The sequence below is a fragment of the Dermacentor silvarum genome, chromosome 5, assembly GCF_013339745.2.
Source record: "Dermacentor silvarum isolate Dsil-2018 chromosome 5, BIME_Dsil_1.4, whole genome shotgun sequence".
NCBI classification, from domain to species: Eukaryota; Metazoa; Arthropoda; class Arachnida; order Ixodida; family Ixodidae; genus Dermacentor; species Dermacentor silvarum.
In genome coordinates, this window is record NC_051158.1 from 53523615 (window position 1) to 53549906 (window position 26292).

A 26292-nucleotide genomic window follows, 5' to 3' on the forward strand; every position below is an offset into this window, starting at 1 on the left:
AGACAGACAGACAGACAGGACAGACAGACAGACAGACCAGACAGGACAGACAGACAGACAGACAGACAGGACAGCCAGACAGACAGACAGACAGAGACAGACAGCAGCCAGACAGGACAGACGACAGACAGACAGACAGAACAGGACAGAACAGACAGACAGACAGGTACAGAACAGACGGACGGCCGGACGGACGGACGGAACGGACGTACTGGACGGACGGACAGGACGACGGACGGACGGACGGACGGACGGACGGAAGGACGGACGGACGGACGGCCGGACGCCGGACCGGACGTACGGACGGACGGACGGACGGACGGACGGACGGACGACGGACTGGAACGGACGGACGGACGCGACGGACGGACGGACGGACGGCCGGACGGAGACGGACGGACGGACGGACGGACGGACGGACGGACGGACGGACGGACAGACACTGTCAAAGTGGGAAATGTTCGCCAACAAATGCTTCGCATTAAAAAAAAAGCGAGGATAGATTATTTATGAGCGTCGGCACTGTTACGCGCGTTCTCCAGAAGCTGTCCATTTTTCTCACAGCTTTCATTGTCATCTCTTCCCCACACCATTTTTTTTCTTATTTTCCTACTCCCCGTCGCTCTTGGCACAGCTGCTACTGCTGCTGTTGACCTGGCGACTTACGTCATGGCCCCTCGGTCCCGAGCCACGTGTTCGGCGCCTGCGTTCGACGCCTAACCCGGGGAAAGGAGGCTGGCTGCAGTGCGCCGCTTGTCTTTTTCCTACGCACATACGTCGAAGTCGCCGTCGGCGTCAGCAGGGAGCCGCCAGAGGCGATTGGCGAAGGACTGTCAGTCGGCTGCAGGGGCTCCTGGGGTCTGTGAGCGGGGCTCGTTTTCTTCCGGTCTCGCCTTGTACAACGTCGTAGGAGCAACCTGCTAAGCGCACAGGGGCAAGCCATCTCAGAGGTTGCACTGGTAAGTGGAGCTTATACAAAAATGTGTATAGAACACGGGGTGGGTTTCAGAAGGGAGGTGGTGGGGCGAGTTGTCGTCCCTGGAGAGATCAGTTTAATGTCGCGCTAAGTTAGCCGGTTTAGTGTGTGTGTGTGTGTGTGTGTGTGTGTGTGTGTGTGTGTGTGTGTGTGCCCTTTGCTGTGAAGTGAAATCTTTTCTTCGTGTGTATCTTGAACGCTGACGCTTGCCACAGGTAATGTGCAAGACTGTGCATTGCGTATGATATATGCATAGTGACGTTAAATTGATGTCACGTTCTTATTTTGTAATGGGACTTTCATTTAGTCTAAGCGATTGTCAAAGATTGATGGTTTCTTTTTTTAACTTTGTTGCTGTCTCGTTTAGTGTCATTTTTAATGCTTTTCGCTATAGTCTTACGTTGGCAGGTTCTTCAGTAGTTAGGTTTCTCATACTGTCGCTGTTATTAAACAGACACGCACACACAATACTCGGTAGTCAATATAGCGTGTGGTGCAACCTGTATTCGCGTTTTTTCTGCATGTGATGGAACGAGTCTCGGTCTAAAAGCGGATTTCGTTGGCTCTCTCTAGCAGACTAGGGTCTAGCTTTATGAACCTGCGTTGTTTCTTTTTTATCTTACAGTATTCTGATTATTAATATTATCACTATCGTGAAAAGTAGCAGCAGCCACAAAGTAAGCCGACTAAGTCTGTTCATTTATTTCTGGTTCAACAGACAAAAAAAAAAAAACATTAAAAAGTATCGGGGAAGCGCATAGTGTAACATGCATAGAGGAGCGAGATGGGCTTACTCTTTTCTGAGGACAGATGTTTACTGAGTCGTGCGTCTCAATCGGACATGCCATTCATGTTAGTACTTCGTGGACTTTTTCTCCACGAGTAGGTAAAGACTGGCTAAGTGTATCTCACATTTGCTTAGAGGCGATAAAAAGGAGTAATGCAATAATTGAAACCTCTCTATCTCTCTCGTGTTATCGTTAATATGATCTCTAGGACCAAATGCTTGATGTTTTATTCATTTATTTAGGTTTAATTTTGCTAAGAAACACGTATAAGTGGAGTATAGCCAAGGACTTTGGCGCCTTAGGTCTGTCCACAGCAACCGATACAAGAATGAAATAAGAGAGCGCGAATTCTGCCACAAAAGCTGAATTGAATTCGTCCAGTGCCGTAGCTTCTTTAATGTAGCTTACAGATGAATATCAATTCGGACATGCGGGAGTCTATCTAGCCATTTTAGACAACTTTGCAAAACGTAGTGGGCGAGTCTGCTGTTTCCTGTTTTTGTAGCGAAAGAAGTACCATGCTTTGTGGCACAAGCTGGGACCAAATCCGCCGCACTCCAAACAGCAGCTGATCGCAAGGTTTGCGCACTGTGCCAACCACACCGAAGCCTCTGCGCAGCGTTGTGTGCACACGCGAACAGGTGTTACAGCTCTCGCAGCGTTGATCGTTCTTTTTTTTTTTCTTCTTTTTTAGAGCATTTGGTGTTTTAACGACCCGCGGTGACAGCGGCCTGTGTGAGATACAGAAGACTTTTGTGTAGAATTGTGCGGCTAATTTAAGTCTAGCAAAAACGAGCGTCACGCATAACCGGAAGTGTTTTGAATCCCGAGACCATACCCTAGCAGCTATGGCAAAGGAGACCAATGTTGGTCCAATGTTAGTCAAGCCGATAATATTCAATATATGGTCACCGTGTGGGCGACGTACTGGCAATATATTGCGGGTAATGCATGGAGAACAGACTCATGGAGACTCGTGGAGATAGGCTTCTTCGTTGAGTTGGTTGGTACAGTGAGAAAGCAGCGCGCCGCTCACGGTTGTCCTTTATGCGTCCACGTTGTTTAGGCGCTATTGGCACTAATGTATGGTAATTGTACTGACCATTGAATGATAAGTACAATGTATGGCCATGCATGGCCATCGATGACTAAGATATGGTTGTTGTACTATTATATGCATGGCCAATGTTGGCTTATTGCGGCGCCATATTTGCCCAACATTGTTCAAATACAAGACCGCCTGCCATGTAGCCTAGGTAGCCGCATTAAGAAAGCTTCGAAATTGGCAGCTTGTTGTTTTCTTTTATCCGAAGTTGTTTTCACATTGTTTCGAAGGCTTTTTTATACAAGTTGAAACATTTATTTCGTGCTTATCAGCACGATCAGACTGACACAGGTGATTGCCCCTGGCTTGAACACATTTACTGTGACAGGAAGCAGGGTGCTATCACAGCGCAAACCACGATCTTTCTTTGTTGCGCCCCTAATAATAGCGCTATTTTTTGATGCAGGCAACTTTACGTTTTCGCACGAGGTCCTTTCACACAAGATCCACAAGGTCCGCCACTCTCTGAGTCTGTGTGGCTCGCAAAACTGCGCGCAATTTGAAACGTGTTCCTGGGGCGACGACCGAGCGGCTGCAATTCGGGCAAGTCGGAAAGGTTTCATTATAAATATTTCCAAAAAGAACGAGGACAAGTGCGAAGCAAAACGTCGCTTCCTTGTTCTACGCTGGTGTCCGCGTTCCCTTGCATGTCGTTTATAATGAACTCATCAGTTAGCGCGTCTAGTGAAGCACGTTCCGTAATGTGCACGTCGCGTAATAGGCACATCTCTTCACGTTCACGTCTCCTTACATGCACGTCCCGTAACGTGAAGGCATCGGCAAGTTGGTTGTTCACATTCGGGCTGGAACAATGCTAAGTACGAATACAAAGGCACATAAAAAACGACGCCAGCGCAGCATGTGGTTTTGAATGCTTTTTTGTTCTCACACATTGCGCTGTTCACGCCAGGATCTAAGTGCTAACAGCTGAGTGTCCTAAGTGCCACGTTTCTTGAACTTCACCGAAAATAAAAAAAAACAAAAGTCAACCATCCGGTAAGTTGTGTCGTATCGCAAATGTAATCTACGACAAAATGCTGATATTATATTTCCTTTAGTAGACAACCGGTGCTTAAGGCGCTATCACGCAAAAATATATTGACCGAACGACATGATATTGATATTCCAAAAACCATGCTATTTGTCGACTTAGTTAGAGCGAGAAGGAGACAAAATAACGTGCGCGCATTTAGCACTCAGCTATATGACCTTCTTGCTTAGGCAGGAAACAAAATCACGTGCAGGACACAATTGACGCACAAAGTACGAGATTTATTCGTATGCAGCGTCACAGAAGCTTTCTGGATTCAATAAAAGTGTAGGTTATACGCGGGTAAAACATTCTTACTTTGTTTCGGATTCATGCGCCTATAGCGTATAAACTAAGCTCGGAAGGTTGCCACTTGCGATCGTATAGCCATGGCGAAGGCGGTGACCTATATTGTATGGCTGCCGCATCTTGCCCATAGGAAGGTCAGTGCCGACGTTCAAAGCAAGAAAGTGCGCGCCTTAATGCATCTGTTGCAGGCCGATTTGTCGAAGAAGAACAGACCGGGGATTAATGTCTGCTGATTAGACATCGATTTTTTATACATTTGTTACCGATGAGTTTCAAACATGTGTATTGATCGGACAGGGTTCTCATCGAAGCGTGCCGTTACATTCTGCACGCCTGCCTGCTCTGACAGGCTAGTTATAGAATGCAATCAATTAAGCGGAAAGCGATTGGTGTCAATAAGTCATTGAGTCAATTTGTTCTTGGGTAATCATGCACTAACGGCACGGCGTGAACAGTGCCGGTTGACTGCTAAATAAAACATGAAGTCAGTGTTGTATCGTAGATTACACTTTAGATGTGACATAAAGATTTACAGATGTTTTTCTATGCTTACGTGTCTTTTTAACGCCTCGAGTGATGGATGGATGGATGTGAAACTTTAATGAAACGCCTCGAGTGAACAACTTTCATTTTTTTGTGGAGGGGGGGGGGGGGGCGATGTGCCGGAAATGTGACGCTTAGGACACTTACGTGTTGCAATTGAGAGGTTTGCTTTAAGAGTGTACTCTACAATACCCACTTTTGTATAGTTTGTAACGCAGACTTTACACGGAATCTCCGTGTCTCAAGCCGATAAAAAAAGACAAAAAGCCGATCTTGCAGCTTTTTAAAGTGCAAGGAATATTATTGTCCTCTCTACTGCCGCTATGTTCGCACGCAGATGCTTCACGACACACATTATCCGCTGGATTGGTTCAATTTATTCCAAAGGACCTGAATGCGTTTGGCTCTAGCGCAACAGGGCAATACTCTTGACCAGAACAGACAACGTTTAGAGTGTAGATTTGTATGTTGCGTCATTGTTCTGCGCAAAACTAGAGATCACCTTCAACAATTCCTCGATTAGCCCGATCTGTAAGGAAAGAGTCTCTCCAAAACAGTAACCGGCTCGTAGCCGCCCACGTAAGATTCTTGTGCGCGTTGGCGCGAATAGTAGCCCGTGAATCGTGCTCCGTAACTTGCATGGTGTTGATTACCTTCTTTCGGCTTCCAAGGTCATAACTGCTTATTTCTTTTGGGATGGCTTGCATCAAGGCATGAAGAATCAAACAAAGTTAAATAAAAGCTTCCAAGTCAGCATCGCGCAAGAACTGCAGCAGGATATTTGCAGACTCGCTGTCCCTCACCCAAAAGACATAGTTTTCAGGAGCAGCCTGGCTTCAGCCCAACCTTCAGTACTCATCGCTCCCGGCAGGGCACATCCAAAGCAGGTGTCGAGCAGCTGAAGTTGTCACAGGAGCCAGGTACTTCGGGCACGTTCCTTCGTCCTCTTTTGTAGATCGCCGAGCATAGCGGCGACCGATGTCGATCCCTGTCGATGTAGATCCGATGTCGATGTCGGTCCGATGTCGATCAACAGGTGTCGATCGCCGAGAACAGGTGACCGAAGCCTCCGAAGAGATACTTCGTGCTCCCGTGTAAAGTTATGGGATGGGAAGCGGACACACGGGGAAATCAAAGCGCTCGTGCACCGTTCGAGGCTGGACTTCAATGCTTGCTCGCAGAATGCCGTTCGACGCACCATGGTGTCAGCGCTCTCGGGTTATGGCCTCGAGCCTATTCACGCTGTTATATGTATTTGAGTTCGTCTCCTTTGGCCCCTGTCCCCGCTATATGGCGCCCGGCGTCTTTTGCACCGCACCACATGAAGTCCCCCGCTTTCATTGTCGTACTCGGTTACTAACGTACTTGACTGCGACCGGGTGGCGCACAAGCCCGGAACTCGATACGGGCATTACTTCAGTTCCTGAAGTCGACAGGCTTCTCATGTTTTACGTCTACCGTGAAGCGGGGACGAAATGTGTCGTACGTTTGCACGAACCTTGCATTTCATCGCGCACATGTGACGACCTCAAATATTCGGAAAGTATTCGGAAAATATCCTTACTTGCGAACAGTTACTATTCGATTTCGAAGACCGAGACGAATAGGGCAATATTCGATTCGTTTTTCAGTAGTTTCGAATATTCTCACCGCCCCTACGCCCTACCTATAATATAGAAGAAGCGCGCTCGAACTAATACATAAATTATTCGAGCCTGAATAAAGGACACGGCCGAAATGACTCGGCGAGCCAACGTTGCAGCTCGACAGCTGTTGCGAGCAGCACTTCCCTTCAGCACCGCGTGTACGAAGTCATTGAAATACGATAGCCTCGAGGCGTTTCCGCTGCCTAACGGATCTGGCTACACTGCAATGCCCTTGGCAGGTGGGAAGGCGACTTTGCTTTATGCCGGTTGCGCCGAAAGTGGGTCATTACAGGAACGCGAGAGTTTCTACTGCCTGCTGCTGATGTACTACGTGAGAATCTTACGCTGTAGCAATATACGAAGGCAACGTTTCTTGGCTTATTAATTGATTTATTTAATGTGAATTCGAAGTGTTGGTCACAATTACAGTACTTCTGGCTGTTTTCTCCACAACGTTGTGTCATGGTATGAGGGAAGGATGATAACGGGAGAAGTGAATACATTCAGGTGAACGATTCGCTTGAAAACGTAAGACACTCACAAGTAATTAAAAAATGCATGAGAAATTCAATTTGCCTTTTCTCGCGTAACCAAGAATTAAAAATGATTGTGAATCTTTTTTTTTTGTTTAGCTGGCGTAAATCTCTGGCAATGAATGTTGTCTTTTGCGAACACGAAGGAGGAATGTCAGGCTAAGCTGGATTGGTAAATTACGCCTCTTCAATCGAGTAAGGGCAGCTGCTACGGTGATGGAAGGCTTGCGAAGCCTGGAAAGGCGCTAAGAAGAGAAAAAAAGGAAAGAAAAAGAAAAGAGAAAAAGAAGTAGTGGCACCACCACCGTGAAGTACCAGGCAGTGGAGCCAAGCAACCATCTCGCTGTGACCTCAGAGATTTTGACTGTATCAGCTCTAGTTTCGTTGATCGCTTATCAGCTAAAAAGGACTGATTCTTATTTAATCGTGTAATTCTACATGACAAAACCACGATGTGATTTTGAGGCATGTCGTCGTGGGGGACTCCGGAATAATTTTGACTGCCTGGGGTTGTATGACGTGCACCTAAATCTAAATACATTGGTTTCTGGCATTTTAAACCACCATTGAAAAACGGCTGCCGTGGCCTGGATTGAGCCCGAGACCTCTAGCTCGGTAGTGCGCGACGCCATAACAACTACGATACCGTGGTAGGGGGGCTTAGAGAGGCTACTCAGTGTGGAATAAAAATAAGCGCCAGGTGCACATGACTCTTTATCCAAAACCACAGGCTCAATCGCGCTCGAAGTTTGAACAAAAACATTATTTTGTACGAGTTCAATACAACAATTACGGGTATTAGCTACTACTTTGGTACTCAATAAACCTAAATCAGGTATTGTCTAAGGCAGCGCGCCAAAGAAACATGTCGGTTCCACTGCAGTGTAACAGTGGTGTCATGTGTCACGGCGACGGTAATTTTCCTTGGTCTTAGCTTAAACAGTTACTCATGAACTTGCCTAATTGGCAATTACGCGTATTGTGCGCCAAGTTTTCCCTCAACATCCAAACAAAATTAAACGGTTTGACTTTTCCCATAATTATATTTTGTGATTGCTCTCGAGAGATTGAGGTAGACAGTCCCTCAGGTGCTGCATTTCTCCATGTTCAACAGCAAGAAATAACAGTTCGTATGTCGTATGCTGTCTGTCTTTTGTATCACGCAGCGCAATATGTTACTGATGTGGACAATCAAGAATGTCTTGTGAGTCACTGTTGGCGTGTACCAACACCGCGTTAATGTTTCTATTTCCCTTTGGAACTTCTTCGCAGGACACCTAACTTTCCGCGGGGACACCTCTGACAAGGAGTCCGTCTAATCCGACAGTTGCCGACCTCGTCGTTGTCACCCTCGTCACCGGTAGTGAGACTCTGCCAGCGGCCGATAATAGCCATGCCGAGCACGGGCCAGGTACCGTCGCTGTCGGCGCTCCAGCCACCGCACGAAGACGCTCACAACAACCGCCACCACCACCACCCGGCTAAGGACCAGTACCGGGTGGTGGTACTGGGAGCAGCGCGAGTGGGCAAGACGGCCATCGTGCACCAGTTCCTGTACGACGAGTTCCCCGTCGACTACTTCGCCACCATCGAAGAGGTGAGCGTGCTCCCAATGGCCTCTTCTGACCTGCTCTCACGGGCACGCGAAGTGTACGATAGACGGATCGATGACGGGCGAGAAAGACAGATAATGACGCGGACCGATTTGTGCCTAACGCGATACTGGTATCTTGTGTGCATTCTAGCTTGTAGCATTCTTGTAGAGACGTTTTCTGAGAACATCCTACCCACTAATTCCGTGCGTGGAATGGGTGCGCTGCCTGAAAGAGTACTGCTTGCTTCAGAATCACTGTACGAAAGGTGAAGAAGTACTGTACTGACAGAATGAAACGCGACAGTGGCATGATGATAAGTGGTTCTTGAGGGAAAGGGAAAGGTTGACGCTATCTTCTGCAGCCCTTGAGGAAACAGTGGCATGGTCGCGACAATCGCAACAAAGGGCGTCTGTGGTTCCCTACAGGCCTCCTCGCCTTCAACAGGAGGCAGTAACAAGTGGCGTCCAATTGCGTGCCCCACAGGGTGACGCCCTCTGCGTTTGAACATGCGGATCTTCAAGGCGATGATTTTGCTGGCTGAATGAGGGCGCAAGCATTTTGGGGAAAACGAAACACGTCAAAAACGTCGGGTTCTGGGCACCACCGATTCTTCTCTAAAAAACGCCTCTCACCCTCGCGGCATACTAGAATCCAACACCTTTCTTGCACTTGCGGGCCCGGATGGCGCTGCAAGTAGCGGCGATGTCAATATTAACTGGTCAGAATTCGAGGTGAGGAAGAGACGTTTATAGTAACGGTGGAAACAAACCCATGAAAAAAAATTAATAGAGCCGGAGTCGCTACAGGCATAACTCACTGTACAATGTAGAGATATATCCTTTAATGAAGAAAAGAAAAGTTGTCGAAGTTTCACCTGAAAGGCGAAGCATCAATTGCGATAGCAAATTTTTAGAGAGCTATACGGAGTAATGATAGTAGCTTTATCAGGTGTATACCCTTGGACATGCAGCAGCACCTGCAACACGCAGAACTGTTGTCGACGCCGTCGGCGTTTTGCCCGCGTTCTCACAAAATGCGTACGGCGTTTGTGACTGTTGCCGGAGCCTCCGATATAAATAGGCACTTGATGCCGCAGCTAAACGTCGCCTCCCTTCCCTCCCCCTCCCCCCCCTCCCCTCCACGGCCTTTCGCGCGTCGGAAGAAGGCGCGTTTGTTCTACATATATGGTGATTGTAAAGGAGGAAAGAGACGCCTACTTCTGCAGCCCTTAAGGGAGCACGGCGCAGAACGCGCGTTTTTTCTTCGCCGTGCGTTCACTCCCCGTGAAAGCGCGCGTCCCTCGCGTCCTTTCACTCGCACATACAGCGTTCGGCGCGCGGCGGCGATTTCATCTCCTCTGACGTCATACGGAACCTCACGGCGACGGCGACGGCAGAAATCTGCTTTGGAGTGTCCATATAATTGCTGTCGCAATAAAAAAAAAGTTGTCGCAGTTTCACCCGAAAGGCGAAGCATCAATTGCGATAGCAACTTAGTAGAGAGCTATACGGAGTAAGGATAGTAGTTTTATCCGCTGTACAAACTTGGACATGCAGCAGCACCGGCAACACACAGCACTGTTGTCGACGCCGTCGGCGTTTTGCCCGCGTTCGCACAAAATGCGTGCGGCGTTGGCGACTGTTGCCGGAGCCTCTGATATAAATAGGCACTTGGTGCCGCAGCTAAACGTCGCCTCCCTTCCCTGCCCCCCCCCCCCACGGCCTTTCGTGCGTCAGAAGAAGGCGCGTTTGCTCTACATATATGGTGATTGTAAAGGAGGAAAGAGACGCCTACTTCTGCAGCCCTTAAGCGAGCACGGCACAGAACGCGCGTTTGTTCTCCGCCGTGCGTTCACTCCCCGTGAAAGCACGCGTCCCTCGCGCCCTTTCACTCGCACATACAGCGTTCGGCGGCGCGCGGCGACGATTTCAACTCCATTGACGTCATACGGAACCTCACGGCGACGGCGACGGCAACGGCGACGGCGACGCCGACGGCAGAAATCTGCTTTGGAGTGTCCATATAATTGCTATCGCAATAAAAAGTTGTCGCAGTTTCACCTGAAAGGCGAAGCATCAATTGCGATAGCAAATTTGTAGAGAGCTATATGGAGTAATGATATTAGCTTTATCAGCTGTATAAACTTGGACATGCAGCAGCACCGGCAACACGCAGAACTGTTGTTGACGCCGTCGGCGTTTTGCCCGCGTTCGCTCAAAATGCGTGCGGCGTTGGTGACTGTTGCCGGAGCGTCTGATATAAATAGGCACTTGGTGCCGCAGCTAAACGTCGCCTCCCTTCCCTCCCCCTCCCCCCTCCCCCACGGCCTCTCGCGCGTCGGAAGAAGGCGCGTTTGCTCTACATATATGGTGATTGTAAAGGAGGAAAGAGACGCCTACTTCTGCAGACCTTAAGCGAGCACGGCGCAGAACGCGCGTTTGTTCTCCGCCGTGCGTTCACTCCCCGTGAAAGACGCGCCCCTCGCGCCCTTTCACTCGCACATACAGCGTTCGGCGCGCGGCGCTTGGCGCTGAGCCGTGCTCCCTCAAGGGCTGCAGAAGATAGCGCCAACCTTTCCCTTTCCCTCAAGAACCACTTACCACCGCGGCGCTGAGCCGTGCTCCCTCAAGGGCTGCAGAAGATAGCGCCAACCTTTCCCTTTCCCTCAAGAACCACTTATCATCATCATCATCATCGGCGACGATTTCATCTCTAAATGACGTCATACGGAACCTCACGGCGACGGTGACGGCAACGCCGACGCCGACGGCAGAAATCTGCTTTTGAGTGTCCATATAATTGCTATCGCAATAAAAAAGATAAAAGAGGGATGGGCAAAACGCTACACCGCTATGCATATAACGTAACACCTGGTTCGCTCAAATAGGCTAGGTAACTAGTTTTTCGCCGCTTCGCTTCGAAGGCGATGCCAATAGAAAACATCATAACCAGCCATATATGCTCCGACTATCGCGTTTCATTCCGCGAGCACTGCACATGATGCAACGGGTGCGTCTGTACGCATGTTGTATGAATGTGCGCGTGTGCGAGCGTGTGAATGAGCCTATTCGTGGGTGTGTGGTATATTATGCACACGCAACTGCCTGCGTGCAAGCCTTTAGTAAACGCCCCAGCTGTTACCGACAAATTAAGGAACTCTGACGGCTCATAAAAGTGATTCCGCGGTTTTCCAACTCTCCCCACAAGTTTAAAGCTTTTACAGATTTCACTTCCACGAGTCGTTCCTTCAGTCGCCCATCACAACACGACACCCGCTTCTGGGTAACGCAGTACAAGAGTTGCTCGTATCGTCTAATAAAACGTAACGGCACCCGGCAATAACGAGTTCAATGTGCGCCTTTCGACCCCTCGAGTATTCCACAAACTGCTCCGTCACGCTCGCTTGTCCTCCTTTCCAATAACACAGAAACGTCAGCGACCTGGCGTAGCATTTACGAAATCCACCCCGCGCGAGTTCATTGAGTGCTCGGAACGGCGGGCAAAAGAAGCGCTCAACTGCTTCGTCTCCGCGACGCGGTTCGCGACGTTCACACGGCGACACTTTTTGCCGATGTCGTTCGCCTTTCGTCTATACGTTTACCGTCCTAATGCGCGCTTGACTCGCAGGCTAGGGCTGTTGTCGTCGTCGGTGCCTGTTCCCGACCCTTATCGTAGTTTTCAGCAAGTAGGATCGCACACGTGTCGACGAAGATGGAAAACAGAAGGCAGAAGCGGACTGCAGAGCTGCGTGGAAAACTGGGTCACCGGTTGCTTGCCGTGTTTGCGTGGTAGAGCATGAGTTATGTCGCGCGCCAAAGTGCGCCCGTGGCTCCCGCTGTACATAGGGGCCGTGATAAAACGCGCTGCCGTGTTCTTCGAGCGAGTTACCCCACTGGAATCGGTCGTTCAAGCCGAGACGATGGAAAACTTAGGTGGTGTGCCCGCTTTTTTTTTTTATTTCTCTTTGTAACGTTTAGCACAGGGTGAACGGAAGTGCTGAAATAAATTTAAGGTATTGTGCCCATGTCTGCTAGGCTTAGGAATGACAGACGGTTAATATGAAAAGACGGCGCGGGAAGGGAAAACAATATTGATCGAGAAGAGCGGCCGAGAAAGCTGTCGCATGAACCTCGTAAACGCCTCGTGGTGCGCTTTAATCCGATTGCTTTGCTATGGAATGGTGGGTAGTGAGCGGCAAAAGGACGACGCGTGTCGCTCTTGGAACATGTTTGCTTCTTTTGCAGCCGGGCCTAGGAATGGATGTAGACGTCCAGGCAGATAGTACATCAAATTATATATGTACACACGCGTGCGTACGGGCGAGTATGTGCCGCACGGTGTACCTACGCAAGGTGCGCGCTATAGTGAACCAGTATTGTTCCAGTGGACGAGTATATGACCAGTCGACCAGTACGCGGTGCAGTGGATCACATTTTATGAACGTTCACTCAAAGTACGATCAATCGCAGGCACAGAATTGCCTAAATTGTATATTGCCACGCGCCTTCTATATGGTCGATGCTGTAGAGTATTATCAGTTTGGGACAGTGCTGTATGGAATAATCTACTATTAATGAAATCAGTTAATTAGTACTCCAGCGCCCCATTCCAGTTCAGTTTTGACATGGGGGCCTGGAACATTTTCCTAAATGACCAGTCACCCCCTAAAGTGGCACTTCTGTCACACTATCTTCAATGAAGCGCCACTACGCAAATTACGTTGGCTTCAATACCAACAATGTGTTGCTCTGAAGAGTGTATTACGCTTTACGTGATGGGCACCTGTGTGTGTTTGTGTAATAAAGGGAGAGTTTGTGTGTGTGTGTGTGCGTGTGTGTGTGTGTGTGTGTGTGTGTGTGTGTGTGTGTGTGTGTGCGTGCGTGTGCGTGTGTGTGTGTGTGTGTGTGTGTGTGTGTGTGTGTGTGTGTGTGTGTGTGTGTGTGTGTGTGTGTGTGTGACCAGGGACAACGTAGCGGCAAATAAAAAATATAATAAGCGGGCGCCGAAAGAAACGCTTCATGATTTGCATGCATGTCCTTAATATGTGAAAATAAAGAAAAATTATGAGGACAGGGAGCAGGACAATGCCACGAGAAAGCATGGAGTATTTTCTAGCTGCTTCTTTCTTTAAGCACGTTCATTTGATGCGCATTAGTTTTCAATGCCGAAGCGCTACAACATGTTTATTCCATGTCCCTCTTTTTGGCGTCCATGTAACTCGCCGAAGACGGGCAATAATGGGCAATAACCTCATAAATGATCAGGAACCAGAACATCGAGTGAGCGGTCAAGATGTTGGTCGCGGTCAGTTTTCATGAATGTAGACTAAGAAGATTTGGCCATGTATATGACGCTCTAAGCGCTATATGGGCGAGAACGAAATGAATTCGATAGAGTCTCTTCGAAAGGCCTGATGAGGTAGGATTAAGAATAGCATGAAAATGCAATATTAAACATCTAAGCGCCGGGCATTATCCAATGGAATGAGTAAGCCGTAAGAGAAGGCGAAAAGAAAGCCTCATGGAAACCAACCAGCCTTTCAGCTGTGGCAACTGTTCGCAGAATGCACGGTACATTATTTTTTTTTTCGTTGCAAGGGTATATATACTGTAGGTTCTCTCAGCGAACTTTCGTCATCTCGAGCAGTCTAAAGTTTCTTCGGTGTTGTACCCTCTTCTATCGCATGTGACTGAGGCACTACTACATCTAAACTTCGGGATGTTACATTGGCCAACGCAGTTATTTCGGTAATGTTTACTTTCATAAGCACCCAGGAACAAATAATTTCCACTGCGTACGCTCCCTCGCACTTTTATCGCCCGTGTATGTAAGCTCTTTGATGCGGAGTTACGTAATAAAGGACCCACTGGCTAGAGCTACATGGAAAGGAAAGCACACTTCAGTCAGCACATATCTTGCTACGAGAGCTCAATTTTGGAAGTGCTGCGAAATGCAATGAATTATTGAAGATCTATTTGAAAAGGCAATGTGTGCGTGTGCATGGGAGTGTGTGTGCATGTGCGTGAGTGCGTGCGTGCGTGCGTGTGTATGTGTGTGCGTGCGTGCGTGCGTGCGTGCGTGTGTGATTATATATACAAATTCACGCCGGTTTCAGTAATACACATTAGTAGGGCTCAACGGTTGGGCCCATGGAATCAAGAACCATAGTCAAGTGACACTATCGTTCAACAGCGTTGACCATCTCTAAAGAAATAATTCTCGCGATACAATATGCCACGCCATTTTTTTTTCTTTTATGGCCTCCGTTGTCTTATTTGTGCGTATAAAAAAAAACTATGCCGGGGTGATTATTATTTACATTTCATTGCATAACTTTTGTTTTGGTTCTCTCGCCAAACAAGAAGATCCATCACCTCGAAACCCGACGGCTAAGCCGGGTACCTTTGTATTTGACACATTTCTGTCCTTCTCAAGGATTATCGAAATTCCCAGGGCATAATCTGCGCCGCCGTTGTCGAGCAAAAAAGGTAAATGAATAGAAATAAGCAGTTTCTTGGGCGCCTCTGTGAAATGAATGATTAATGGAAACAGCCCGGGCTCAGGCATAGCGATAGCTGAATAACAAACGAAGCTCCGTGATCAGGCTTCTATAAGATACCGCCCAAGGTCGCACGATGGTTAGAGCGGACGATCCTAGACAGCCTCCAAAGACACGTTCAAAGAATGTTAAACTTTGCCGTTGCATTGCCTTTTGCACTTTCGTATTTAGAAATTTGGGCGGACAATGCCTCTGTAATGTTCAGTCACGCTAGGCGAACGTTGCGTGCCTATGGTGCTAGCCTTGTTAGCCGAGTTTTTCGTTTGCTTTTCTCAAGTGAGCGAACCACGTTTTTTTTTTAAATCTTAGTTTGACAAAAAAAAATTAATTTTGTAGAGAGTGATCGCGTGTCTAATGAAGTGAGATTACTTTGTCGAGAGCATCTTTCTCTTGTTGAAAAACAGAAATTAACAATAACAAATCCAAGGAGACTGAGTATAGATCGAAAGACAAAGGGGAAGATAATGGGATATCGCTCTCTATCAGGAAAGGCCGAACGCTTACGCTTCTCCCAGGCCTGACCGACGAGATTTAAGAACGTGTTGAAGACCCTGGGAGATGAACTAAAGAATATCAAGGGGTTCTTTTTTTTTTGCCCGAAGAACCCAAGAAAAGCGAGAACAAAAAACAAAGGGACGCAAGACATGGGGAAACAAAAGGGGAAGCTGATTAGATATGCCTTTAGGAATCGGAAGAGGTCGAAATATCGCAGGATCTCCCTGATCTAGTCGGCAAAGATTGACGTCAAGTGAAGTGAAGGTGTTGTGACGGAATGGCACAGACCGATTTTCAAACGAATGGTTGCAGAGGCACACGAGTGCCTAAATTGGAGACAAGAAGAAGTTAGGAAATAACACACACACATATATATATATATATATATATATATATATATATATATATACACATAATAGGATCAAGACGAGGCGTCGATGACTGCAGGGTTTGCCTTCGCGGAACTAATTTCGGCCAGCTGCAGGGTGTCAACAACCGCGCTTCACCGAAGCACCGAGGAAACGTTAAATTGCGCAAGTCCCGACGGTGCCGACATCACTTCTGCCCGAATAATAGCCGCGGGCTAATTGCGGCTTCATCACTATTGGGCGACACTGATTGCAACAAGGAGTACATATTTAATTCCGAGAGTCGGATCCATACTACGGAAGACCTGGCAGCATTCTCATCTGTTAGGTTGAAAGAAGTTTCGCTTGTTTCTGCGTGGTTTCTTTCATTAGTGTAGTTTGTGACGAGTCTCATTTCCCGTGAACCATTCCCCACGCTATGGCTGAATGACTTTGGGGTTATTTCGAGCTTGAGGTCATGGGTTTACCGCGATGCTGCTCACGGACTTCGGTGGGAGATAAATACAACGGTGTAAAGGCTATTCGCAGAATATTGCGATTGGAGACACATGCGATTATCAGTTAAGCTTTCAGCTGCACACGTTGCCCGCTGACGTACGTCCTCCCGCTCATTATTTGCCGCATTAGGCACCCGTGTTCCAGGTTCCGCTAACGGTGCATAGTTGTCATGAGATTTGGTGAAGAAGCTGGTACGCGGTATTTAGCGCCACCTATAGCCTGAGCTCGCCTATTGACGGTTATTGCCTCAGATATCTGGGCGCGCACATTTTAATCATTTTAGCGTTTTGTAAAATCGTTTGCTCGCGATGAGACACAACATGCAAGACGCTTCCGACAATAGGAATTCGCAAGTTCAGTATCTATGCATAGTTTGGTAAAACGAGTAATGGTTTTGATCACACGTCTCTGTGGCCCCATATCACGCGAAAGAGACTTCGGACAAGACGATTGGCGATCAATACAAACACCGACACAACTTTCTTGGGCAAGTAACAACAAATGAGCTCCTGTACTGGGCTTCAGGACAATATAAAGATTCCAAAGTGCTGACAATTATTTCGGAACGCTGTTCTACTACAGCCTCTCTCTCTTGTTCATAGAATATCAGCCCATTGACTGGCACGTAAAACCGCATAATTTAATTTTAATCAGCCCATTGAACTAATATAAAAGACGTCGTAGTCGAACGGATAATGTTCAACCGCGGGGCTCTTAAGGATGTTGACTTAAATAAGCGTCGCTTTTAAACAAAATTGGCTCCCATTCTCTCATAGTTAAAGGATTCAAGCAGAGCCTGTGATTCCATAGTTCCAAAGCACAATTAGCAATCCCTTTCGTAACTTATGGGGCATCGCCGTTTGTACTTTCTTTATTTTAAATGTAGAACACCGCCGTTTGTGCTTCCTTTCATATGCGTATAGATTATGACGGACGCATTGAAAGACATAGACGAGGCGGGTATAGAGCTGACGATGGCGCATACATAACTGTAAAATTCAATACATACGTATACAAAGGTGAGTAGAACATATCAAACACAAAAACCTAAGAATATGTCCCAAGAAATTACGTAACATATACAATTCAATGAGAACACCAAACACTAATATCTGTCAAGACGGGTATTCCCCCTCCCACACCGTCACTTATGCAGGGCGAGGGTGGTGACCCTTGAAAGCTTGAAAGTTTATTTACCATAAATAGGCTATACAATTGCAAAGTGCACACTTTCGGGACCCAACAAATTGGTGAAGGGTCTCTATCGATTGTTGTAAAGGAAAAAAACACTTCTATGACAGCTGCTATTTTATACTCAGAAATCACATAAAACAAAAGCAGCTGAAATAACTAAAGAAGAAATAAAAGAAAAAAAAGAGTATACAGTAGTACAGAAATATTTCCCACATAAGTTATAAATTTTTCTAACAATTTTCTTTCTCGCATCATCAAAAAATGTTAGCAGAGGAAAATCAAAGGGACGACGTTTAATAACCCATGTCCAAACCTTGCAGTCCTTCATGCTATCTGGACTGAAAGGTATCCCATGCAGTGCGGGCTGCCCTGCACGTGGACTAACGGTAACATTGGACCTTGTGTTGTGGGAGTGTGAAGCCATCGGCTCCGCCTTCAGGGAGGATAGGTGGTCTCTGCTCTTGGGCAGCCCCGAACTCTACGACCAAAGCCTGGCCATTCAGAGTGCCCGCGATCGGGCCGTTGGTCTCTACGGGGGACTATCCGGGTGGCGCGGTGTCACCCCTGCGTCGTTTCTGGATCTCGCTCGCTTGCTCGTGCACTCACTCACTCACTCACTCACTCACTCACTCACTCACTCACTCACTCACTCACTCACTCACTCACTCACTCACTCACTCACTCACTCACTCACTCACTCACTCACTCACTCACTCACTCACTCACTCACTCACTCACTCACTCACTCACTCACTCACTCACTCACTCACTCACTCACTCACTCACTCACTCACTCACTCACTCACTCACTCACTCACTCACTCACTCACTCACTCACTCACTCACTCACATATACAGTATGCACACAAGTAAATCGCGAGTCACGTTTCGTCCACGTCAAGCTTTCCGTTCAATCCCTTTCGATATTTGCGCCGTCGCTCCGAAACTTCCCAACGCTGTCCCCGGTGATGCGTAAATATCGATTCTGTCACGCGTTACGAACATTCAACCTGTCACTCTCCAAGTGAAACGCAGTCCGAGAAGAGATGGATTGCTGCCATTCGCAGCCTTCCTGCCTTGTCCTGACGCAACAGACGCGCCGTTTCTCAGAGCGCGCCGAGAGGGCACAACAGTCGCCAGGCTACCTGGTGAGGACGATAAACGGCCGAACGTCGGCCGACCGACACATCGGTATAACGTGAATAACGCTACTAAATCGCAGTATTTGTTTTGAAAGCTCGCTGTGTTTTGACGGGACTCTGGTTTTGAGGGGCAGCGTATAGGCCTATGACGAATGAATCTCAGATACGTTTGCTCATATCTTCGGCGCTCCGGGAAGCGGTACAATTTAACAACACCAGGGGAGATATAACGCCAGTACATGGAAATTTACGATGGTAGCAGTTATTTATTATGATAGTTGAACTCAATGTTCTTCTCTTGTACCCCTTTACCACTTATTGCGTCACTCAAATGCACTCGGTTAGTGTGAAAGGCTTAAACTGCGGGCAGTGTGGTTTCGATGCTTGAATCTAACGGTTCCAATTCACTATTGAACACCAGTGCTTACTTCATGACGCAGCTTCTTACTAGCCAGTGTCACTTCCATCATTTGGCCGTCATGCGTCACAACTCTGGCATTGAATCACTGCTCAAAGTGAGATAAGAAAACTTCGTGTATGAATACCACCTCTAAATGACACCGAGCCCTATGGAAAGATAGAAAACAGTTCACTCCGTGTTTAACTGGCGTCACCAGCACCCTGAACTTAACGCCATTTATTCGAATTCTTCCCGATATTACCCAATTCGGGGAAAGGGACTTGACAGCTTGCGAAGCTTGCTAAAATAGAAGTTTAGGTGAGTTTGTGATCAATGATCGACCACGGACCCTAGTGCAAAGCAAGAAGAGATGCATAGTGCGCAAGCTAAACATTCATTGATGGCCCCCGCAAATGAATAAAGTATGGAAATCACACGAGTTGTCATTCCGTGTCAATGAGCGCATAAGAGGGCGGACGTCTATAAATGTTTTAGTTGATCGTCAGTGTTGCGCTTGCGTGCATTTCATTTGTCTGGAGATGCTAGAATTAAGTCTTGAAGTTGGCAGGGCATAGTTAGGATTTACACTTTATTTATGAAAGAAAAAAAATGCCACTAATTTTGTTTAGCTGAATGCAACACAGCATTACGGATTCATTATGGATAAGTGTTGACGTCGCCCAACTCTTATATTTTCTGCAAAGTCTATTTGGACGCCCCATGGCTTTTTAAACGAATTATTTCGTCGTGTATAACACCAAATATTATTTGCAACATCTATTGGTCTCAGGAATTTTCGAATAATTGTTTGCTGATATTGTCACTCGTTCTTTAATGCTCCGTATGTGACATAAAAGTAGCCTGCCTGAAAAAAGGTCAGCTTGAGCCAAAATTCACTGCTTTTTTTCTCTTCCTCACGCAGTTTCACACGGGCGAATACGAGCTGGATAGTTCCTCGCTCACGCTGGACATCGTGGATACGAGTGGCAGTTATCCGTTCCCTGCCATGAGGCGGCTGGCCATCACCACGGCCGACGCGTTCGTGCTCGTCTACGCCATCGACGACCCGGAGTCGTTCGAAGAGGCACGCCGAATTCACGACCAGATAGTCGAGCTCCACTCGGCCAAGGCTCCTGTAGTCGTGGTGGGCAATAAGTGTGACCTGCCTGCTGCGATGCGCCGCGTCAGGCGAGAGGTGGCCGAGACCATCATCTCCATCGACTGGGAGCACGGGTTCGTCGAGTCCTCTGCCAAGGAGAACATCAACGTGCTGGGAATCTTCAAGGAACTCCTTGTGCAAGCCAAGATCCCGTACGACCTGAACCCGGCATCCGTGAACAAGAGGCGTCGCTCACTGCCCGTCTACCCGACCAGTCCGACCATCAAAAACAAGACAGCGCTCAAAAGGAACAGCTGCGCCGTTTCATAGCTGCGCGGTGGTCGTTGTTATTGTTCTTTTAGAGAAACACATCTTCTGGACATGCGATTGCCTCCATTGCCAGTGACTGGCCTTTCGCTACCTGTGCCGTTGTGCTAAACTCAGCAGATGAATTCGCAGTGAAGGGAAGTGTCGGCATCCCTGGGATCAAGATCAACACTTTGCCCGTGTCCAATGCCAGTGAAACACTGCCCGGATTCAGGAGGCTCCGAAAGTACCAGAACGACGTCCTAGTGAAACTTTGAGCTAATCAGAAGACTGTTCGTCGTGGAAGAGGCAGGAACAGCTGCGCCCCCTGCAACACAATAATCACCCAGGGAAGGTCAGCGCAGTGGCGTGAATATTCAGCGAATAACAACGTTGTAGGCTTGAATCCGCAGCCGATGGAAAGTCGTAGGAGAAAGAGAAGATGACGTCTCGGCTTCACAATGATGGCTGGTCCCTGCCGTTGATTGGGGACCTGTAGTTGTACATACGTTTTTATTTTCAGAAATGTATTCTTTAGCAGCTTGAGATGCTGACCTCATGTTTTCATGATGATAAGAATAACAAAATATAAAGTGGTTCCAGTAACTCACTGTCCAATTCTACGTCGTCTACAAGGTTTGACCACGTTAGCGTTTGAGAGCGGTGATTCAGAAGGCAATCAGCATGCGAAAAGAATATTTCAATGTGATGGAAATTTCACTCGCGAAACCCGACTGTTACAAGTTTCTTGTGCTCGCAACGTACGAAGCTCAGCGCAAGCAAAGAACAAGCACCCTACCGCCAGCACGACACAGCAGATAGTGACATGGCTGTGACGCAACCTTGCCACGGGATCCATCATTGGCTTCTCATGAACACTGAATGTGTGTGTGTGCCCCCGTGGCCTCTCGTGCCAGGAACAATCTAACCCAGATGACAATACCAGTGCGCCTGTGCTGAATATCATGAACTGGGCAACTATGACTGAGCAGGAGAACAGACGCGTGATCAGCGTACGGTCGACTTATGTTGACTACCAGGACTGTTACACCTCGTCGCAATGAATTTGCGTGTTTCGGACATTGCTCATTCTGTCGGAACACCTTAATTGCGACTAACAACACATAATCCGTTGCAGGCATAATAAACCTTGCCAGTGCGCGTAAAAAATGAAGCGGCTTATTTACCATTTACCATGATGGGTGCCGCGTGAGCAGCACCCATCAGTCTTGAGACCCGATGCATCGCCAGAGATGACCTACGAGATGCCGGAAACTGAGGTAGCGTTGTAGTAAACGTACCAGCGATGAAAGGCCAATCGGAAGTTCCAGTTTAGACGCAGAGTCAGTTTACCAGCTTAACAAATAGTTGTTTTTTAAGTTCACAGGCGTAACGAAACGCCAATAGCCAAGAAAGCAGTGTAGGAACATTGGATTTGGTAAGAACGTTCAAGCACACGCGTTGGTTTAGAAATTTGGTGCGAATATACGACCAGAAAGACAGTTAAATGTGGTAATGCGCGAAGTTTCCTTTGCCATATGTAGAGGGTTGTACCTCAACGTTGGTTGAGCTTGTATAGAGGTTGTACATGGACGTTGCGAAACCACGTCTATGTATTGTTCTTTTTTTGTCCCTTTTTTGTGCCAACACTTCTTTACTCGGCCAAGGTATATACAACACTTACTGCAATGCCATAGCGCAAGCTGCCACCTCACAAATGTAGAATTTAATGTGGTTATTCTCATATGGGATTACAATAACCTGGCAATCTCTAGCGCGCAGGAGATTTTTCGCAATCAACCTAAAATTAGATTCCGCCTCTACAGCCTAGTACTCGAACCCACGACTTTGTGCTCTTTGCTAAGAAATTTCCATAGCCACGTAGAGACCATGCAGCGGGTTAATAAGGTGACGTCAAAACAATTGAAATTAACTGGAATCTAATCGCACGTTTCAAAATGGAGTTTGAAATATCATTTGCTTTGTTAGTAATTATACGCTTAGTGTGAAAAAAGTCTGTAAGAGTATTTTCAAGGTATCGAGCAATTATAAATAAAATTGCTTTTAGAACAAAAAAAAACAGACCCTTAACGTACTTGTTAAGAGCACAGGACTATTTTTGACGGAATCAAGGACACACCGAGAAATTGCGATGCTCTGACACAAAGCTTATTCGTTCGTACATGTTCAACGGTAGTTTCCGAAAAACTCGGACCTGGCCTAGTTTGTCACATGTTCATCGCTAAGGAAAGACGAGGACAGGCACACAGAACTCGAACAATGACATGGTCGGTATGACACCATAAACATGTCACGTGGTAGCTTCCTAGTTGAGCGAACCGCATTGAAAGAGGTACAACGCTAATTAAGGAAGCCTGTTCCTCGATTAACTTGATGAGAACAGAGCAGGCTTGAAGCTTTAGTAGTGACTGGCGTACCCAGCCACCTAAGTTAAATTTACAGGCTCTTTTCCAAATTGTGGCGTAAATCTCTGTGGCCACGTTTGTGCCTATGGTGTTGCATACAAACAATGAAAAAAAAAGAACCATCTCATGGGACTCCCGTGTTTGTGACTGCTAAATAATCGCTATCTATCAGAATTCTAATGTGAAGCTTTTGGAATTTGTCTTTCTTTCTCTGTAACCGCTTGATTTTGATGTTTCTCTAAGGGCAATTTCTTAAACACTCGTGTAATATTATCAGTAGGACATCAATGAGATGTGCAGACGAGATCTTCCGCCACACCAACTGCAAATATTTCAATAAAAATTGGCATTGTCTCAGTTCTTTTGATATGATAGGCGACTTTATTTATATTGGAAATCGATCTGATGATTCAGTGCGTAAGTATTGAGGATAATGTTTTATACAATGATTATTATGACACGCAGCATATTCCTCAAAGACACATATACACTGACCCAAATTGGCATCAAAGAGGTTCTTGAAGAGCGGCACATAGCCAATGGCGCGCACCTACGGACGAAGAGTTGGCGTTAATCAACGTCATCAACAAGCAGCACATACGCTGTGTCACGTGCGTAATGACCCCAGTTGGCGTCAAAGAGGGTCGGCCATTGGACAGAAGCACATAGCGAGGGGCACATATCCAGCCAGTCAAGATGGAGTCAACTAGGTTCGTTAAAGAGCACCAAATATACAGTGCTACTGATCCAGTGACCCAAGTTTATCCGACGATTGGTTTTGAATCCGGTACTCTCTGTACAGAGCACGATGCTCTGTCCATTTGACCATGGACTACGCAATGACCCAAGCTGGCGGGTCACTACGGGTAACCCAAATAATGCTAATAGCATTAAAAGGTGACTACGCCTCTAAACATTTTCTGTTGAGGACTGAAATACATGCCAACGCTGTTGACAAGAAACAGCAGGACCAGTGGTGATCGTATATATAAGTTATTGCACGCCGTATCATTCTTCAAGAGGTTACGCGGTAACCAGTATAGATACATTTCTGGCACTGTCGATATGAGCGCATTCTCAAGCCTTCAAATTGGTGGAAATGTCGCAACAGGTGAGGCTAAGCACCACTACTTGTAATTGCTTGTGTCTCAGGAACGGTTTTTCTAGTCGAAGTAGAAGGACAAGTTTTTCTTTGTGCTGTCAGCTGGCGGTGTTGCCACAAGTCGTCGACGAGTTTGTCGATCATAGATGCCTCGATTACGAACACCTACTCTGTTGGTTTCCTGATGCCCTAATAACTTGAACGGAATGGTTTCCGAATAATGAAGAAATATTCGCGGATGGAGGCACATCTGACAATCTCAAAGCATGATCATGAAAATAAAAGAAAGATAAATGTCAAATCGGAGGAATTCATCGATGACACGTAAGATTGAATGACAAATTGCAGTCGCATGACGTTTCTGAAATTGTCACATAAGAATTCTTAGGCGTACTAACGAAAAGAATGTTTAACCATCAAACATGGTCCTAATGCAAGCGGGATATATTTCGATATATAAAGATATATTTCGGAGATTGTTTACAAGCAGGTTCATAATTTTGGAAAAGCCTGTTAGTAATCTGTTGTTTTTTTTCTGGTAGGGAGAAGCAAAATTTTTATTGGTTTACCCAAATTTTTATTTTGTGTTGCGGTGAACCAAATTTAGGGAGATATCCGCCACCGAAACAGCGCAACTTCGCCGCCCGCTTTGCTAAAAACAACGTGAACTGGCTCTCAAGAAGGCTGGCTTACGGCTTACAAAAACTGGCAATGTGACGTCATACATCCTTCCAAACTCTGCTTCCCTACTGCGCTCAGGGGCCACAAAATTTGGAAATCAAAACTTTGTGTTGAAGAGTCGTGTTGAAGTGTTATTGGGCGTGGCGAGTTTAAGACGAAAAGCGATAGTTTTTACCTAATGTGCGTTATCAAATGTACAATGGAGAGTTGTTGCTGATCTAGATATTTTCCAGATGTTGTCCAGATGTTTTCAGTTGACGTTTCATTATTCTGAGTCCGCTACGTTCCAAAGAACGAAGGAACTATGGTTAATTCAAGAAATGGTGTAGTGCCCTTAAAAAGCGTGAAGTGATTCTCTTTAAGCTAAAAAAATATATATATTTTGCTGTTTTATGTTCAGCTCGATATTTTTATTCTTAATGTTGACGTGAATTCTCCTTGGCGCACGTATTCATAGCGTTACTAAGACACGGGAAGTTGACCACGTGTAAGAATGCAATAGTACTCCCTTATTATGGTGGCGAGCGGCCCCTTTGTCGGATAACATCACGTGCAACTTCGCAGTTGTCCGCTACACAGTAGTCAACACGCTGCAGGATTTTTGTCACACGCAGCAGCTCTTTAAACAGGTCCTGTCGCCAGTGAGCTTCAGAAAAAAAGTTACGGACATAGTAGTTGTGCTAAATATAAAAGCCGACAATTCTTTCATCTAAGAAACGCACTCGATCTCGAGGCTTTCTTCTTAAGGCCTGTAGTTCTGCTTACTTTGACAGATGTCGCATCGATGCAAAGGAATACTGTAGGATGTTGTAAGGATAGGCTAAACGTTTTAAAATGTGCTACATCAGTGATTTTCTGGTTTCAAGATGATTTTTATGTTTCCACAAGCTTGCGTCGACGTTCTTATTTTTTGTTTTGCTGTCGTAAAGTCACAATTCTATCCGCGCTCATGTGTTACTGGTGGACTCTTGTTAAACTTGTGCGTAGATAGCGTGAGAATGACTCCAGCCATGTACACTAAAATGACGAAGCACGCAGCTTCCATGTGTAAATAAAGGCTGCTCGGCTGCAAGCAAGTGGCGCTGATTTGTTTTAAAAAATTAATTATGCTGACACTTCTAAATATCTGGCAACAATAGACCAAAAAGAGCTATTATTTACGTGGACTCTCTAAAGAAGAAGAAGAATTTACTTAGCAAAAAGGCCAAGTCCAGTAAAGTTGCTCCTCAAGATGTCTATAGAACCTCTATGTCTACCTTTATCGTGGGAGCTCTGATAGAATAAAAAAACGCGCGTAGAAACTTGAACACACCATCGTTTTATTCAGTTTAATCGGACACCTTCCACGGCCACAGAATGTGTCCATGTTTTTGTAGCAATTGTAATATTACAGCGAAGCTGTTTTTGGCTAACCGATTCGTCCGTCCGTCGCCTGTACACAGAAACCATTATCATCAGCAATGACTCGAGCGTCGTTTTCTTCTACAGCTGGCTTCG

At 46.7% G+C, this 26292-nt stretch overlaps 1 protein-coding gene across 2 annotated transcripts; it reads left to right on the plus strand.

The window, feature by feature from the left end:
- The first annotated feature begins 729 nt into the window (after positions 1 to 729).
- LOC119453395 (GTP-binding protein Rhes) lies at positions 730 to 21756 on the plus strand. 2 transcript variants are annotated; one of them, XM_049667840.1, is made up of 4 exons: positions 730 to 959; positions 3276 to 3412; positions 8203 to 8527; positions 20104 to 21756. In XM_049667840.1, the coding sequence occupies exons 3-4, from the start codon at positions 8324 to 8326 to the stop codon at positions 20608 to 20610; spliced, it is 711 nt and encodes a 236-aa protein (XP_049523797.1). In that variant the 5' UTR covers positions 730 to 959; positions 3276 to 3412; positions 8203 to 8323; the 3' UTR covers positions 20611 to 21756. The 2 variants fall into 2 exon arrangements, with proteins under 2 accessions (XP_049523797.1, XP_037571364.1); XM_037715436.2 differs by lacking the exon at positions 3276 to 3412.
- The last annotated feature ends 4536 nt before the right edge of the window (positions 21757 to 26292 follow it).